We start from the raw sequence: 16184 nt of genomic DNA, 5'->3' as shown, positions 1-16184 counted from the left end.
TGAATCTTGGGGGGAGGGGGGTGACTGCTTTCTTGGCAGGAACCTAGGGATACTGCAGTTTTGGTCCCCATCACCCACTTGTTGGCAGAGGCAGTGTGGTCCAGTGGTTAAAGCAATGACCTGCGACTCCGAACTCCTGGCTTCCATTCTTGCTTGCGGGTGGGCCCAGGGTCAGATTAAGGGAGGAGGAGTGAGGACTGGATCTAGACTGTTCTCAGTGGTACCCGATGACAGAACAAGGAGTAATGGTCTCACATTGCAGTGCGGGAGGTTTAGGTTGGATATTAGGAAAAACTTTTTCACTAGGAGGGTGGTGAAGCACTGGAATGGGTTACCTAGGGAGGTGGTGGAATCTCCTTCCTTAGAGGTTTTTAAGGCCAGGCTTGACAAAGCCCTGGCTGGGATGATTTAGTTGGGGATTGGTCCTGCTTTGAGCAGGGGGTTGGACTAGATACCTCCTGAGGTCCCTTCCAACCCTGAGATTCTATGATTCTATGGCTCCTGAGTTCTGTTTGTACCTATCCACCTTTCTCTGTACTCACAGGTAGCACGACAGTCATGGTGGCCTCTAAGCCCCACTGATTTTTGCACTGACTGACCTCTCCTCACTTCGCTGCAGTGACCTCTTCTGACCCACCAGGTCACACAGCTCACATGCAGTGCCACTAGCAGCTCTCCCTTGATCTTAGCTTATTCAATTCTCCTCTCCTGAGTCCTGTTCTTCAATGTCTTCCCTTGCTTCTTTCGTCCACATTCATCTCCTAGCAGAGTCCCTGTGGAAGGGCGTGGCTCCAGAGGGCAAACAGGTGGTGTGTTTAGGCCAGGTCCTGGCAGGAGGGGTGTGGCTGACATCCCAGGGATGATCAGAGATGGCTGTGAGTGCGATGGAGCTGGTGTCGGGGAGTCACAGCTGAGGAGGGAGCAGTCCTGCTTTCCTATGCCTCAGTTTGTCCAGCTGAATACAGTTTGCTCACCTCCAGGGCGGGAGATCTTCAGCTGGGATGCACCCTGCGCCACAGCGGTAAACCATTTCCCATGTGTTCTCTTTCAGCCCGTCTTTCACAGGGGCCTGGCCGGCTCCCAGGTGACGCTGAGCAGCCTGGTGAACCAGTCCCGCGTCATGCTAGAGGAGCAAGCTCGCCACCTTCTGAACGAACAGGAGCGGGCGACCATGGCCTACTACCTGGACGAATACAAGGAGACCAACATCTCCATTGACGCCCTCGTGATGGCTCTCTTCGAGCTACTCAACACACACGCCAAGGTAAGGCAGGAAAGCAGGGCTCACCCACAGCCGGGCGAGTGGAACCGCGCGCAGCGGCCGAAGTCAGGCCGGCTCCAGCGACAGCACAGCTGGGGAGCCGTTAGTAAATGGGGCGGTTTTGTAGGCCAACTAATTCCCCAAGCCAACGTTGCAGCAGAGATACCGTACGATCCGCTGGGAGGGCACTGGACTGGGAGCCAGGAGACCAGGGGCATGTTCCTAACCTTGCCACTGACCTGCTGCGTGACCTTGGGCAAATCACTGCCCCGCCCTGGGCCTGTTCCCCCTCCCAGCCACTGTCTGTTTAAATTGTAAGTTTTTTGTCTCTCTCTGTGTCTGGGCAGCACCTAACACAATGGGGCCCTGATCTGGAGCCTCTAGGTGCTGCCACAACACAACTAATGATTGATTATGGGTGCAGGGAGTGGCTGAAACAAAGGGCTGTGATGGCAGCCAGTTCCAGCCTGAACCACCTCTCCAGAACGCCCTGGTGCACAAACTCTGCGCCAGGGGTTGAGGAGCTTAGAGTCCATATGGCTGGCGATAGCTGACGTCCCCGGGGGACACAGTGGCGGAGCCCCTGTGCGGTCTGGCCAGGCCCCGTTCTTTGCGCTCGCTCTCAGCTGGGAGGGAGCCCTGGAGCCGACAGAGGGCAGGAGCCTGGACTCAGCCCAGGCGAGTCCAGCAAACACGATGGAGCGTGTCTCTGGAGGAGGGCGATGGGGCGTCCTTCCACGGCCACCAGGTGGACAATGAAATCACCCAGGGCTATATGGGCAGGGCAGAGCAAAGGGGTGAGAAAGTGGGAGGGGCACATCCTGAAAGACACCTCCCCCTGGGAGTGGGGTGGTCACTGACTGCCCTGACCCCTTCCGCCCCCCCCCCCCCCCCGCCCTCCCGTACTGCTCTTAACGAACCAGCGCCGGGTGGATGTGGGCTGCTGCAGGCAGCACAAAGCCTCCACCCCACTGGACTCGGGTGCCAGGGCTGCCAGCCTTTGTCCCGCATTGTGATAGCAGAGTAGGAGGCGCCGCGTGCCCTTCCCACTCCCGCCGCGGCAAACAATGGCCGGGTCTTGTTCTCAATCCGCGGAGCCCTAATGGCCCCTACTGCTGGGGTTAAGTAACGAGACAGAAGCTCACTCTGCTTTTGTCGGTTGCATAATGAGACCAGGCTCCTGGCCACAAGGGGAGTAAATGGAGTTCGCTGCCGGAGGCGGGAACAGTGAAAAGCAAATGGATGTGCAATTTACTGGGGTTTCTTCAGCCCTCTGTGCGGCTGCGAAACGCACCCGCTGCGCTGAGAGCGGAGAGCATTGTTCTGAAGGGGGCTGTGGGCTCAGCTGGGTTTGATGCACACGTGCTTCGTAAATGCAGCATTTGCACATGCAGATCAGTGCATTTCTACATGCACAATGGTCATCAGCTTGCATCATTGCTGGCTGGAGCACACATGGTCATTTTGTGAGCGTGCAAAGCCGTAAATACTGCAGGGTCAGCTGAGGAGGCCTGGCTGCAAAGGTGGTGGCTGCTGTTAGGGTTTCCAACACTTGGCACCAAGGGGTTAAAAAGGGCATGGCATGGTGCAGGGAAAGGCCAGTGTCCCATGCGCTGTCTCCTGATGGCCGTTCCCTTCCCCCCCTCCCCATCCAGTTCTCGCTGCTCTCTGAGGTGAGGGGCGTGGTAGCCCCCCAGGACCTCGATCGCTTCAATAACCTGGTTCTGAAGCGGGAGATCGAGTCCATGAAGGCCCGACAGCCCTCGGTGCCCAGTGCGGACTCCTACTCCATGACGTCCTACAGCGACACCGGCTCCTCCACTAGCAGCCACTTCACCTCCACCACGGTCAGCTCGGCTCGGGTAAGTGCACTCAGCTTTCCTGCCATTCCCAAACCATCCTGCTTCTCCTTGAAGCCCTACCCCCTCCCTCCCATCCTGTGAAGTCCTCCTGTAAAAACCCCATCCCCCCCAAAACCCTCCGCAAACCTGCCCCCCCTCAGCTCTCCAAAATGCTCTCCAGGCTCACCCGCTCTCTCCCGCCTTCCGTGCTCACAAGGTGCAGCGGCTCCACTCCGACAGCGGGTTGCAGGCATCATGGAGACACTAGTCTCTTATGCAGAGGTGGCGCTGAGGTGGTGCCTGGGGGGAGGAGAATAGCATTGTCGGCTTAGCTCTAAAAATGATGCCCATTCACTGCCCCCACTGCTCTGAAGCTAAGATCAATGTGATCAAACCGCACATGCCTCAGGGCACAAGCAGATCGCCACAGGCATCCAGGAAGAATCAGCCTTCCAACCCCCTGGCCCATATCCTCCTCCGTCTCCACAGCATGGCAGAATCAGCTGAGTGAATTGTTTGAGAGAAGAGGAAATCTCTCCCTCTGAAGCAAGAGATACTGGGCCACTGTCGATGGCAGGGTGCCAGCTTTGATTGGCCAGTGATCGGCTCTCGTTGGGCAAACCCTGTCACCCTGAACAACTGAGGCATGGCTATAATCCTAGAGAATATCACGTTTTGCTTCGAAAGGCTCAGCCGGTGGCTCCGTGACAGCACTTCTACCCCTGATGCCATATGCCTGGCTTTAGTTAACAGGTGGGGGCTGAAGCATCAGACTCGTGCCCTGAGATCTCCCCTGACCTGTGTATAAGTGGTATTGGTGGACCCCATCCAGGCAGCCAGGGCAAACGGAGAGACCTTGAAGCACATGGAAAAGGCACGTGCACACCCCATAAGCAATTCAGCAGTCACATGCCTGAGCTCTGGTGGGAACGGGGGCAGGAGGGGGCAGAGTGCCGCTGTGCTGGAGACCAGTGCGGGAGGATGAGGCACCTGCTTTCCTCTAGGGAGGGTCCGGTTGTACGTCCTTCGGGCCCTCGGGGTGGTGTCCAGGATCTCTGAGGAGATGTCAGCTGTAGGTCATGTGGGACCTTGGAGATGACACACCCAGTCTTTGGGAAAGGGCCATTTTCAGGGTCCCGGGGACCACAGAGGTGATGGACCTGGTGGAGTGCTCCTTAAAGGTCCTGGGAGAGCTTGGAGATGAGGCCCTTTGTCTCGGAGAGAGAAGAGCTGAGCTGTTCCACTTCATCAGGTCCCTAAGGACACCCACCCCCCTCTGTCACTCCCACTCTGCCCCCGCTGTAGTCAGTGGGGAGTGCCAGCAGAGTCTGACCAACACTGAGCCTGCTTGAAAATCCCGCCCTATATCACCGCCCTCCGTTTCTCATTGCCCAGGCCTGGGCTCCAACGGCCTTTCTAGCTGTCCCTTTAAACAAGTCCCCCTCTTCCCCGTGCCCCCATAAACACACATGCTCCCTATCAGGCCCTTCCCCGTCCCAGCAGGGACGGTGGAAATCGCGCCATGTGCATTCCCTGCCAGTCCTCTTCCTCCCGGCGCGTAAGTAACTCCGTTACAGTGTCTTGGGGCCGTCGCCGCGTGCACTGTCTAATTAAGTTATCATAATCACCTCTAAGCGTGCAGCAGCGCGGCCACAAAATTAATTTCCCGGCCGTAAATTGCCTTTCATCATAAACGCATTAGCTGCCTTGGAAATTAAAACCTCCCTGAAAGGACCAGACGACAGTGGCTGCTGCCAGATAAGCGCGGTGAGGGGGGGCAGTAGGAAAACAGGCCAGGCTCTGTTCTAACGGGGGGGCCCTGCAGCCAACAGGAGAGAAGCAGAGGGGCCGTTCTTGGGGAGGAGGCCGCCCGATCTGAGCTCCGAGCGTAAGTTTCATGGCACTGGGCGTGGTTTTTTCAGCCTTTAATGGGAGTCCCATAGTTAATACCTCCTGCACCACCTGGGCTGGGTTAAAGCAACACGCTGGATCGCACCAAACAAGGAAACTCCAGAGTCACTCTGAGGCATAGGGGTTGCCATCAAAATATCTCTAGAGATAGGAGGGCAGGAGAGGGTGCTGGCAAATAACAGTCCTCAGCAAGGAGTGCTGTTAGCTCTTTGAAGTCAAATGACTACCAGGGAGATAGGGAAGGCTGGGAAAATATTGGGTGACCCCTTCAGACCCCAGAGGGGCAGATGGATGCCTCCCTGCCTTCATCCACCACTCTCTGGCTGTCCTCTGCAGCAACTGACTGACCCCTGCTTCTGGGTACACGGGATGGAGCTTCAGAATGCGGGAGCCAGGGTGAGCAACCCCCTCGCAAATCACACCCTGTTCGGCACACATGGAGCCATCCCCATAGGAATCAGTGGGATTGCCTGGGGTTTGCCCCAGGGTCTGTAGGGAAGCCGGGGCATGCAACACGACCACTCCTCGGACAATCCTTGCTCCTCCTTTCCACACGTGAGACTTGCAGCCTCAGAGTGGTGCACCCACAGCAACCCGTGTGGCCAGATCAGCCAGCTCCTGTAACTCCCCCGCCCCTAAACCCCTGATCCTTTGCTTTAACTCTGCCCAGTAATGCCAAAGGAGGAGATGACAGAGGGTGAACTCAAGGGGGCCTATTATTTCTGTGCAAACCAAGAAAGAGCCCCCGCAGTCCACCGATGCTAGTTATTTGGCCCTGTCTCCCTGCACTTCTCTCTGAATGGAGCGATTGCTGCCTTTCTTTGAATTTATCGGCGAGAACCCAATGCGTGTTCCATGGGATGGCGAGGTGGGCGGGGGGGAGAGGGGGTTGTGCAGCGTTTTGTTTGTTCTGCTTCCTCCCTAACGTTGTGTTTTTCCCTTTTATGTCTGTTTGAATCTGTTCCCCCAGGAGCGGCTCTTGTGGCTAATAGACCTGATGGAGGTAGGGTCCTTTCAATGGGGTGGGGAGTTGCGTGCTGTGGTTTCCATAGTGAAAGGGATGGGGAAGTAGGGGGTGGGGGGAGCATAATCCACTTGTTTGCTGCCAGAGGCTGATGCCTCTCGGTGCTCTAACTCTGTGAACAGCTGCAGCCCCGTTCGGTGTTTGTTTTCACTTCCTTTGCCTCTGCCAACACTCAGCTTTTCCTTGGCATCTCCTCTCTGCCACTCGTGCTGGGGCAGCAATGTTTGGAGCTCCAGTGCAGACAAGGCACTGACGTCTTTACTGCCCTCTGACCCGATTCGAACCACGTCAAAATGCGGGTGCCCTGTCTACGCGAAAGCTCTCAGTGCACTTGATGGTGCAACAGTAGGAGATTTGAAGGGCAAGCGCAGCACCAGTCTCCTGGTCTGATCTGATCTATCCCCGATTGTCCTTTCTACCTCCTGTCTCATTCCAGCTTGTCTCATGATACCTTTGTACCTGCTCCTTCCATCACGGCACCACGTCTGTCGGCTGCTCTGTGTAATCAGCCAACCTATGCCCTGGCTGGAGGGGTCACATTGGCCATCTAGGGCAGGTGAGAATAGGCAGAGGATGACTGTCTCCTGAAGGTCTTAGGTGAGGTCCACATTGTCTTGGATTCAAGTGCCATACAGAGCAATGCATAATAGCATCATTCTTAACCTAGGGGGCATGACCACTCTCCTTTTTCGGTATGGCTCGATGGGCAGGGTCTCAAAATGTTTGTGGGAGGGGCTCCTGAAACTGTGTTCTGCTGTACCATGGGCTCTAGGACAGAACGGGTTGAGAAGCCCAGCACTCCCATGTCCTGCAATTCTAATCCAACCGCAGAACATCTGCCAGACACTCTGAGCCCCAGAAGGCTGCAAGCAGGGCTGAATCATGCACGACAGCAGGCTGAACGACAGGGTGCAGGTGTGTAAAAACACTGGTCCAAACTCATCCCCGGTGCAGCTCTACTGACCTACACAGGCATCACGCAGGGGCTGAGTCTGACCCCACTGTACAGTGAATGATTGAAAGTTCCCATTTGTGAGGCTGAGCGCATCCAGTAATGGACCTTTAAAAGCCCCTTCTATCCGGCAGGGATGGAGCTCAGGGTTATTGGATGGAATTCACTCTGCAGGGCAGGTGGAATCTTAAAGCACCTGGACTGCAGCTGGTGGAGTAATTGGTCTCAGTGGAACTGCGCCTGCATTTGGACGGCTTGAAGTTGGTCCATGTGGGAGATACATTCATACCTGTCTGATGAAACGAGCTTCGAGTGAGTAGTGGGCTAATAAGAACCACCTCACTGGACAGCTCTGCTCCAAACTGCTGTACTAACCCCAGACTTTGCTAGCCATGAAGTCTGGTCAATGCCTCCATTTGGTGCAGAGGGGCTTAGTGTCCCTGGCCCTGGATGTGAGCTGGGGGGCAGCTCTAGGGAAAGAGGAGCAACTTCATAAGTGCCTCATGCTGTGCACTTCCCCTCCCCATCTAATGACCCCTGCTCTCTGGGAAGTCCCTTGAGTGCTCCCATGACGAGGGGTTAGCGCAGTGTTTGGTGCAAGGTGCTGTTCAGGCTGGGAAGTTAGTACCATGAAGGTTAGCTGGAGTGATTTGGGTTCTGTTAGCCAATGTATATGTGTTAGGTGTAGCATACAGCACGTTAATCGGTTGTATGCATGTGATATTTATATAATATATTTTATATATATATTTATATATATATATATGGGTGTTGGGAAGTTATGTTAATTGAATGTACAGTAGTATGCACTTCCCACAATTCTCTTCACCCATGCCAGGTATCCCACAACACTTTGCAAAGCTTGAAGGCAGCTTTGGAATTAAAAAATAGGAAACTTGTCAAGGCAAAGATGCATGAACACTTTGTACCGAGTACAGCCAGAGCGTACTTTTGTTATGGCTCATCAACGCTTGGAATGTAGCATTCAAAATGAGATCTGGAAAATATATGGAGGTACCAAGGACAAGCTGGCACAACCTAGTGGGACAAACTTACATTTGAAGTGATGTGTACAGAGTTTTGTAACTTGTAACTTCACACTATCAGTTCTACTAGCTGAAATGTTTAGCTTTGATGCACTCCTTCGGTGGGAAGTGAACTTGCTCCAAGATAAGAATTTGCTTCTGGAAGGAAGGCATGTAGATCTCCTTTTCGTATTGTACTACTTGTCTGTAGACAGTACATTTGGCTACGTTTGGTTATTGGTCTCTTGGACATTTTTATAAATGAACCGCGAGGGTAATTAGATGATTGGCTACCCCTTTTAATCACTAGTTTGTTTGATAATACATTTGGCAAAGCAGAAACTTGGCAACTTCACACCAAAGTAAGGGCCAGGTTTTGATTTCATTTACACCAGCAGAAAATCCAGTGTATATCTGTGGGCTTAAGTGCAGTTATATACATCAGTATAACTGAGAGCAGAATCTGGCCCTCTATTATCTCTTCTCTGTCTCTGATAAAGGGCCTTACTTACACAAGCCAGGGGGATTGCATGACTCCATCTGGCGTACAGGCAGTCTGTATTCCTTCCCATCATGGGGGACGTGTCACCCCCAGGTAGCAGTAATAACAACACTTTGCAACTATATCATGGACAGTGGCAAAGCATTTGCAATGGTGGTTGAATGGTTGTGTCCCTATTTCACAGACGGGGAAACTGAGGAACAGAAAGGGGAACTGCCCAGTTCAGGGTGTTGGCAAATTGCATAGACACTTGCTTGAGTACACTTTGGTCTGTTATATATTCAAGAGGCTAAATAGCCAATATCACTCAGGTTTATTGCTATAAGCCAATCATAATACAGTACAGGAGAAAGATTCAGTACGATGCCATCTCATGCAGCTTTGTTACATTCACCGTATGTAGACCGTGTGCTCCCAAAGTTACACATTTCAACCAGTAGTTTTTACAGGATGATTTTCCAAGTTACAAAGCTCTTCTGTTCCTCTCCTTATCTTTGTTTTGGATACTAGCATTTCAGGTGCTGGTTCGTGAAAGTCCCTCCCCAGCTTGCACCAATACATAGAGCAAATGTATCTTGATTTTTGACAAGTTCCTATCTGCCAGTGCCAGATGCTGAGTTGTTCTATTGCAGGGCACTGTGGGATGTAGCTTCGCATGAGTAACAGAACTCTGGGAGAAGCACGGGCCAGTGTTGCTCTTATAATGGCCAGGCATTCGTATAATGTGGCATATGTTAGGTTAGTATGTGTGTATTCCTTAGCAAAGGTCACACAGCAAAACAGTGATAGAGCCAGGAACAAGGCCTCGGTCTCCAGAGTGCCAGGCTCTCCGGGTGCTGCCGCCTTGAATGAGGCTAAGCGTGAATGAGGGGCGAGGAATGCTGGTGTCACAAGGTCTGCTTTGACACACAGGATCCATCTGACTTCTCCTTAATTCACCACGATAGCAGCCAGACCCTTACTTGGAACTCAAAGTGTGTGGAAAATGGGAGGCCGTGGTACTAACACTGTGCCCCCTTCAGCTCAGAATCTCTCAGGGACCCCACGGGTGGCAGAAGTCCCCACCACTAAATAGCACCTTCCCTAGTGTTGAGATGGCCGCAGCAGTGCCGAAGGTGGTGGAGTCGGATTCCCCACCAAAGGGCCCTATCTGCCATCTCAGGAGCCTTTCGATTGGCTGCAATGAGAGTTGGGTTGGGTTCTGGTCCATCCCTGGAGTGCCTGCACTGAAGTCAATGGAGTTACGCTAGGCGCAGATCTACCCCAAAGGCTACATCTCCAGTGCCAAAAAGCCCTGCGGCAGCACGTCTCAGAGCCCTGTCAACGGACACAGGCTCACGGGGCTCATGCTAGGGAGCTAAAACTAGCCGGGTCGTCTTTCCCGCTCAGGCTGGAGCTGGGACTCGGAGACCCACCCCACTCGCCAGGTTTCAGAGTCCGAGTGGGAACAGCTACACGGCTATTTTTAGCTCCATAGCACAAGCCCCAGGAGCCGGAGTGAGTTGACCTGGCCTCTGAAACTCACTGTTGTGGGGGCAGGATGGGAGTGGGGGTGCAGTGTAGCTCTCCAATCTGCAGGCTAATGAGGAAACCTCTGAATGAGCTGGTAAATTCGAGGATCACTAGCCACTTCCAAACTTGTGAGGTGTGATATCATTATGGGATGCATGAAGTTCACCCCCAGGCAAGCCAGACGTCCTCATTAAACCTCTCTGCAACCTGGCGCTGATTAGCTGGAGGCTGACGTATGGCCCAACCAGACCTGGTTATCACCTCCTAGTTTAATGCGTCTTTGGCTCTCGGCTCAGTTCCGCAAAGCAGGGGCTAATTGTACAATGTAATAACCAGCTGCAGCCTCCTGATCATAGCAGCACACTTATTGTAGAATCTGCTTAAAAACGAGCCAGCCCTGAGGCACTGGGAGAGGGGTTTTGGTCTGGTTTTTTCCCAGCTGTGTAATTATGATGATTACAAAATTGAAATCTATGTTGATTTTATGTGGTCATTATTTCATAGCGAATGTCGTGCCGGATGGACAGACAGCAGAGTTCTCTATACAGAGCCCAATCCTGCGAGGGGCTGAGCGGCTTCTGGGAGGCGCTCAGCACCACGACGGACTGGGTCCTGTCACTCGAGAACAGACACAGCATAGAGGGCAGCAGTGTCCTCCCACATCCTGACCCCTGCGAATAAGCATGAACTCCATTCTGGATGGAACAACTCATTGGGGGAGACGGGGAGGGTAATTTGATCTCCTTGTCCATGCTGAGATTACTCACCTGTAGATGAAACGGCCTAGCTTGGGTTCAGGACAATGGTTTGGCTTGGTTCTTATTTTACCCAAAGTGGATCCGCCATGCCTGGTTTTAAAGGGACAGAGGTCTAAATAAAAGTGAAGCAGGGTTGTCTAGTGATTGAAGTAAGGGACTGGGAGGCAAGACTTCCGGGCCCTGCATCTAACTCAGCCACCAACCCCAAGGAATGATCACAAAGTCTCTTATCTCCCCGTGCCTCAGTTTCCCAAGGGGAAAGTTCAACTAGTGATATTGCCCTGCCTCCCTGGGGAGGGACCGGTGACTTGATAGGCTTAATTAATTAATATCTGGGAAGTGCTTTGAAACCCTCAAATGGAAGGAGCTTGAGAACAACTGGAAAAGGTGTTAGAATGATCCCAGATTCCTGCAGGTGGCGAAACGAAATGCCTGTTTTCCCAGTCGCTTTGCCTGCCTGTCTCCCGTGTCCTGAAGAAATGATGGGTTGTGGCTGTTGTATCTTAAAACCATATAAAGGGGAAATTAGACGGGGGCTATATATTATCTCAGTTCATCTCCTCCAAACTTCTTATTCAGCCGTGACCCTTCGGTTCACCCTGAAAACTTAGTTCTGAGACTGTAGCTCTAGAAATGCTCTCAGATTCCCCACTCCCCAGCATCATAAACTCAATTAATGCAGCAAGAGGAACAATAAATTCACTTAACAACGTAGTGGTACTGGAGGCGGGTCTCCGCTAACATCATCATGGAATCTGGCGCTCCCAGACATTTCTTACAAGTAATAATTCACGTGACTCTGCAGTGGGTTTAGGTAGCATCTCGGTATAAACACAAGGAATTTTGGCAGGAAATCACAATTCTGCTTGATTTGGCTGAAAGAATAGAGTCCAATGTTTTAGGGTGTTTTGTGAAAGGTCTTCCACCCCTTCACCCAACCTGCGTATTTGGGGAAGGCAGCATGATCCAGAGCAGTGGTTCTCAACCAGGGGTGCAGGTACCCCTGGGGGCATGCAAAGATCTTCCAGGGGGTATGTCATCTCATCTAGATATTTGCCAAGTTTTACAATATGCTACATAAAAAGCACTAGCAAAGTCAGCACAAACTAAAATTTCATACAGACAAAATGAGAAAGTCAGCTAATTTCCATGGGTTAGAAGGAACCGGCTGAACAATGCCACGCAGCCCCCCAGGTGCTACTGAGATGGCCAGACAAGAAACAGAGAGCCTCCTGCAATAGACTGCAGTGATTTCAACAGCCACCAGCCCATCCAGGGAAAGCAGTGCCTCAGCATGACATTAGGGGATGCTTTGTTACCCCCTGAATAATGCTACCTTGCCCTGATGGAGCTCTTTTCATCAGTAGATCGCAAAGCACTTTATACAGGAGGTCAGTATCATTATACCCATTTTACAGATGGGAAAAATTGAGGCACAGAGCAGGGATGTGACTTGCATACAGTCACCCAGCAGGTCAGTGGCAGAACCAGGATCTGGGTTCTCCTGAGGCCCAGTTGAGTGCACTGTCCACTAGGCCCTGCTGCCTCACAGAAGCCATGCATGAGGCATACAATGGTGGTCTTGACTGCTTGCAGTCATTAACTCTCCCCGGGATGCTTGTAAGACCAGGGACAGATCCTGGCCAAAGTCTAACTTGGAATCCCCTATGCACTGTTTTAATGGGATCTCTGTTATCTCCTGTGCTAAAATGACATTGATGTGTAGTGTAGCTCAGAGGTGTTAAACCGCTGTCAAGCTACACACCAGAAATGGTCGCCTTGCAGCAGAGGTGATCCCATTGTATAGCAATCAGGGGCGGCTCTAGGTTTTTGGCCGCCCCAAGCAGTCATGCCCGGGAGGCGCCCCCGAGCCCCGGGAGCAGCGGACCTCCCGCGGGCATGACTGCAGAGGGTCCACTGGTCGCGCGGCTCGGCTGGACCTCCCGCAGCTGCGGGCGGTTCGCAGGTCCGGCGGCTCCGGTTGAGCTGCCGCAGGCATGCCTGCGGGAGGTCCAGCCGAGCCGCGGGACCAGCGAACCGTCCGCAGTCATGCCTGCGGGAGGTCCGCTGCTCCCGGGGCTCCGGTGGACCTCCCGCAGGCATGACTGCGGCAGGTCCGCCGGCCCAGCCTGCCGCCCCCCCGGGAAAGGGCCGCCCCAGGCGGGTGCTTGCCCCGCTGGGCTCTGGAGCCGGCCCTGATAGCAATATATGTCAGTAAAGTGCAGTGGGACTTGAGAATATAAAATGCAGCTCCATATAAGTAGTTATTTTATTATTACCCTGTATCCGTGCCTGTGTTGTTCCAACTGCTGGTTGGAAAAACCTTGACAAACTTTGTTTTGCCAACATTGAAATGTTCTGTGGACACAGTCTGATTTGACGAAGTTCCAACAGAAACCAGGTTTCCACTGGTTTCCTGCCATCTTGCCTACCCACCTCCCCGAGAGTCCGCCTGTGGGCTGCCAGAAAACTGAGAGCCTGGTATCCCCGGGGTGGGTGATTCAGTGGCAGCCCACCGGGCACACTGCCCCAATGTCGAGACTTTATGCCCTTTCATGGCGAATTTTGAATTTTATTCTAAATCTGAATCAAACCAGATTTCAAATACCAAAATCCTCCTCAAAACAGAAGGACCTTTCTCTGCCCAGCTCCTGTCGTTAGCAATAACTGGAAAAAAGGAGGTGCTAATTTTTAACAGTGAGTTTAGTTAACCATTGCAACCGATGGCCAAGGAATGTGGTAGATTCTCCATTACTTGGAGTTTTTACAGCAGGACAGGGTATATTTCTAAAAGATTACACCCTAGCTCCGCTGCAGGTTGGGCTCAGTACAGAAATCAGTGGGTGAGAAACTCTCTGGCCTGTGCTCTGCAGGGGTCAGACTGGATGATCACCAAGGCCCCTCCTACCCTTAGGATCCATGAATAACATACATTAGAGCAGCGGACTCCAACACGTTGCCCGCAGGCATCATGGCACCCACGCGGGCATCTAAATGCGCCCACATCCTGGCCGGCGGTTGAGCATCTGCCGAAATGCCGCCAAAATTCGGCGGCATTTCGGTGGCGACGCCTCTCGATGACACCGCTTGCCACTGACAAGCGACTTCATCGAGAGGCGTTGCCGCCAAAATTCGGCGGCATTTCGGCTGATGCTCGAGCACCGCCACGGTCCTTCGTCTGGCAGGCGCCAGACGAAAAGGTTGGGGACCGCTGCATTAGAGGGAGGAGAAATTGACTGTTGATAGGAGCAGAGCTGTTTCTAAACGCTTGTTTTTCGAAGCTGTGACAGGAGGCTTCAGTGGCCTTTTTAAAGCAAGAGCCAGTAAAACACGATCTTAAAATAGAGTGAGTGCCTGAAGGCCCATTTTTACTTAAAAGCCATTACCTTTTACAGCCAGAAGCAATTTCTATTTTGCCCAGAAATATTAGGCGTAAGGGAAATCCAGTCCTCTTTTAGGGCAGCTCAGCAAAAAATGGAATGATATTTATATCTCCACGCAGATGGACCGAAAACAGCCAGAGTCAGCGGCACTGTTGGCAAGGCCTGAGCACCCCCTAGCAGCAAAGAGAGGGCTGCCTTGGCATGGCTGGAGACAGGCAGCCCGCCAGCCCTTTCCCTGCCGCAGCAGAACATTTCAGAGGCATCTCCAGGCTGAGATCCAGAACAGGAACAGCCCCATCGAAATAGAGCTGGGGTGGAATGGGTGTAAAAGCACAGGAGTCCTGTAGTCTCCGCCAGAGTAAAACGGCGGGGGGTATCCTCATGGGTAGGGCCCTGCCAAATTCACGGTCATGAAAAACACGGCACAGACCTTGAAATCTGGTCTTTGGTGTCCCTGTGGAATCTGTATAGTACAGATTCCACAGGGGAGACCAGCGTTTCTCAGACTGGAGGTCCCAACCCACAAGGGAGTTGCGGGGGGATGGGGGTGTCACAAGGTGATTGTAGGGGGGTGACGGTATTGCCACCCTTACTTCTGCGGTGCCGTCAGCCCTGGGTGGCCAGAGAGCAGCAGCTATAGGCCAGGCACCCAGTTCTGAAGGCAGCGCCCCGCCAGCAGCAGTGCAGAAGTACGGGTGACAATACCAGACCCTGCCACCCTTATTTCTGCGCGGCTGCCTTCAGAGCCGGGCAGCCAGAGGGTGGTGACTGCTGGCTGAGGGCCCAGCTCAGCAGGCAGCAGTGCAGAAGTAAGGGTAGCAATACCACACCATGCCACCTTTTCTTCTGCACTGCTGCTGGCAGCGGTGCTGCCTTCAGAGCTGGGTTCCCGGCCAGCAGCTCAGCTCTGAAAGCAGCGACACCGCCAGCAGCAGCCCCGTAGTAACGATGGCAATACCACAGTCCCCCCTACAGTAACCTTGCAACTCCCCCCCAGCCCTCTTTTGGGTCAGGACCCCTACGGTTACAACACCGTGAAACTTCAGATTTAAATAGCTGAAATCATGAAATGTACAATTTTTTAAATCCTATGGCCGTCACATTGACCCAAATGGACCATTAATTTGGTAGGACCCTACTTATGGGTTAGCATAAAGATCTGCTGCAGTGTGACCCTGGAGAAATCCTCCCGTCCTGCAGGAAGGGAAGGAACTCAGAGCTGTTCACCCTGCAGGGGAAGAGGACGCAGTCACCAGAAAGCCCAGGTCCTGCTGATAATCCAGACTGAGCGAGCTGCACCTGGGCTTAGGCCTGGTTGTTACTGGCAGTGTTTCTCCAGGGGTTCCCTGATCCGTGTGGGCAGCGTTTTTTGTTTATTTCCCCTGAGACACAGGCTAGCCAAATTGTGCTACAGAGACATCTCCCTCCCACTCTCCTCACCAAGCACGGTAGCTCTGAGGCAGATGGCCTGGCTGGAGTAGAACTGCACCCAGATCAGGCAGGGAAAGCAGGAGCCATCCTGCCAGCAGCCATGCGGCATACGGGAGAACTTTGCAATGTGCTTCCATCAAACCAGAGTGCAAACTCCCCTACCTGTGCCGGGCTGAAACTGAGACTGCACATTGGAGCAGGTCTTTGGGAAAGGCTTTAGATAGCCTGGTGACGGCCGTGGTGTAAGAACCAGAATAGACGAGCTGGGAGCAGGAGCTGTCAGGCCGTCCGTATCCACACATGCCTGGTGGGGAGGAGCAGACTTTACTCTCTCGGTAAATACTTTCTCTCTCCATTTCGCCTTCCCTGGAAGCTTTTTTAGCTCAATGGTGCTAAAGGTGGGTCTCGATTCCTGTCTCTGAAGCTTCCCTATTTATAAGGCTCTGGAGCCTTAATATTTCACCCATCCTGCCAGGGGAAGATCTTTTGAACAGGAACTCAGTGGACTTCACCCTGCAGGACGTCAGGCTTCAAAGGTGCTGGGGGTCTAGCATGTGCATTTTGGAAGCTCTCCGGGCTGCATG

The 16184-nt window shown here is 53.0% G+C and overlaps 1 protein-coding gene across 4 annotated transcripts in view; it reads left to right on the top strand.

The window, feature by feature from the left end:
- Window positions 1-16184, top strand: part of WHRN (whirlin) — a 106004-nt gene that overhangs the window by 72362 nt on the left and 17458 nt on the right. For 2 of the 4 annotated variants that reach the window (XM_044992685.1, XM_044992683.1), the window contains 3 exons: window positions 1052-1264; window positions 2917-3123; window positions 5984-6016. In XM_044992685.1, coding sequence (XP_044848620.1) covers window positions 1052-1264; window positions 2917-3123; window positions 5984-6016 — 453 coding nt within the window. Of the gene's footprint in view, window positions 1-1051; window positions 1265-2916; window positions 3124-5349; window positions 5410-5983; window positions 6017-16184 lie in introns of all 4 variants that reach the window. The other 2 variants (XM_044992684.1, XM_044992686.1) reach the window with 2 other exon arrangements.

Source organism: Mauremys mutica, chromosome 18 (genome assembly GCF_020497125.1).
Source record: "Mauremys mutica isolate MM-2020 ecotype Southern chromosome 18, ASM2049712v1, whole genome shotgun sequence".
Taxonomy (NCBI): domain Eukaryota; kingdom Metazoa; phylum Chordata; order Testudines; family Geoemydidae; genus Mauremys; species Mauremys mutica.
The sequence above is the reverse complement of the archived record's forward strand: the minus strand, read 5'-3'. Positions and strand labels throughout refer to the sequence as shown.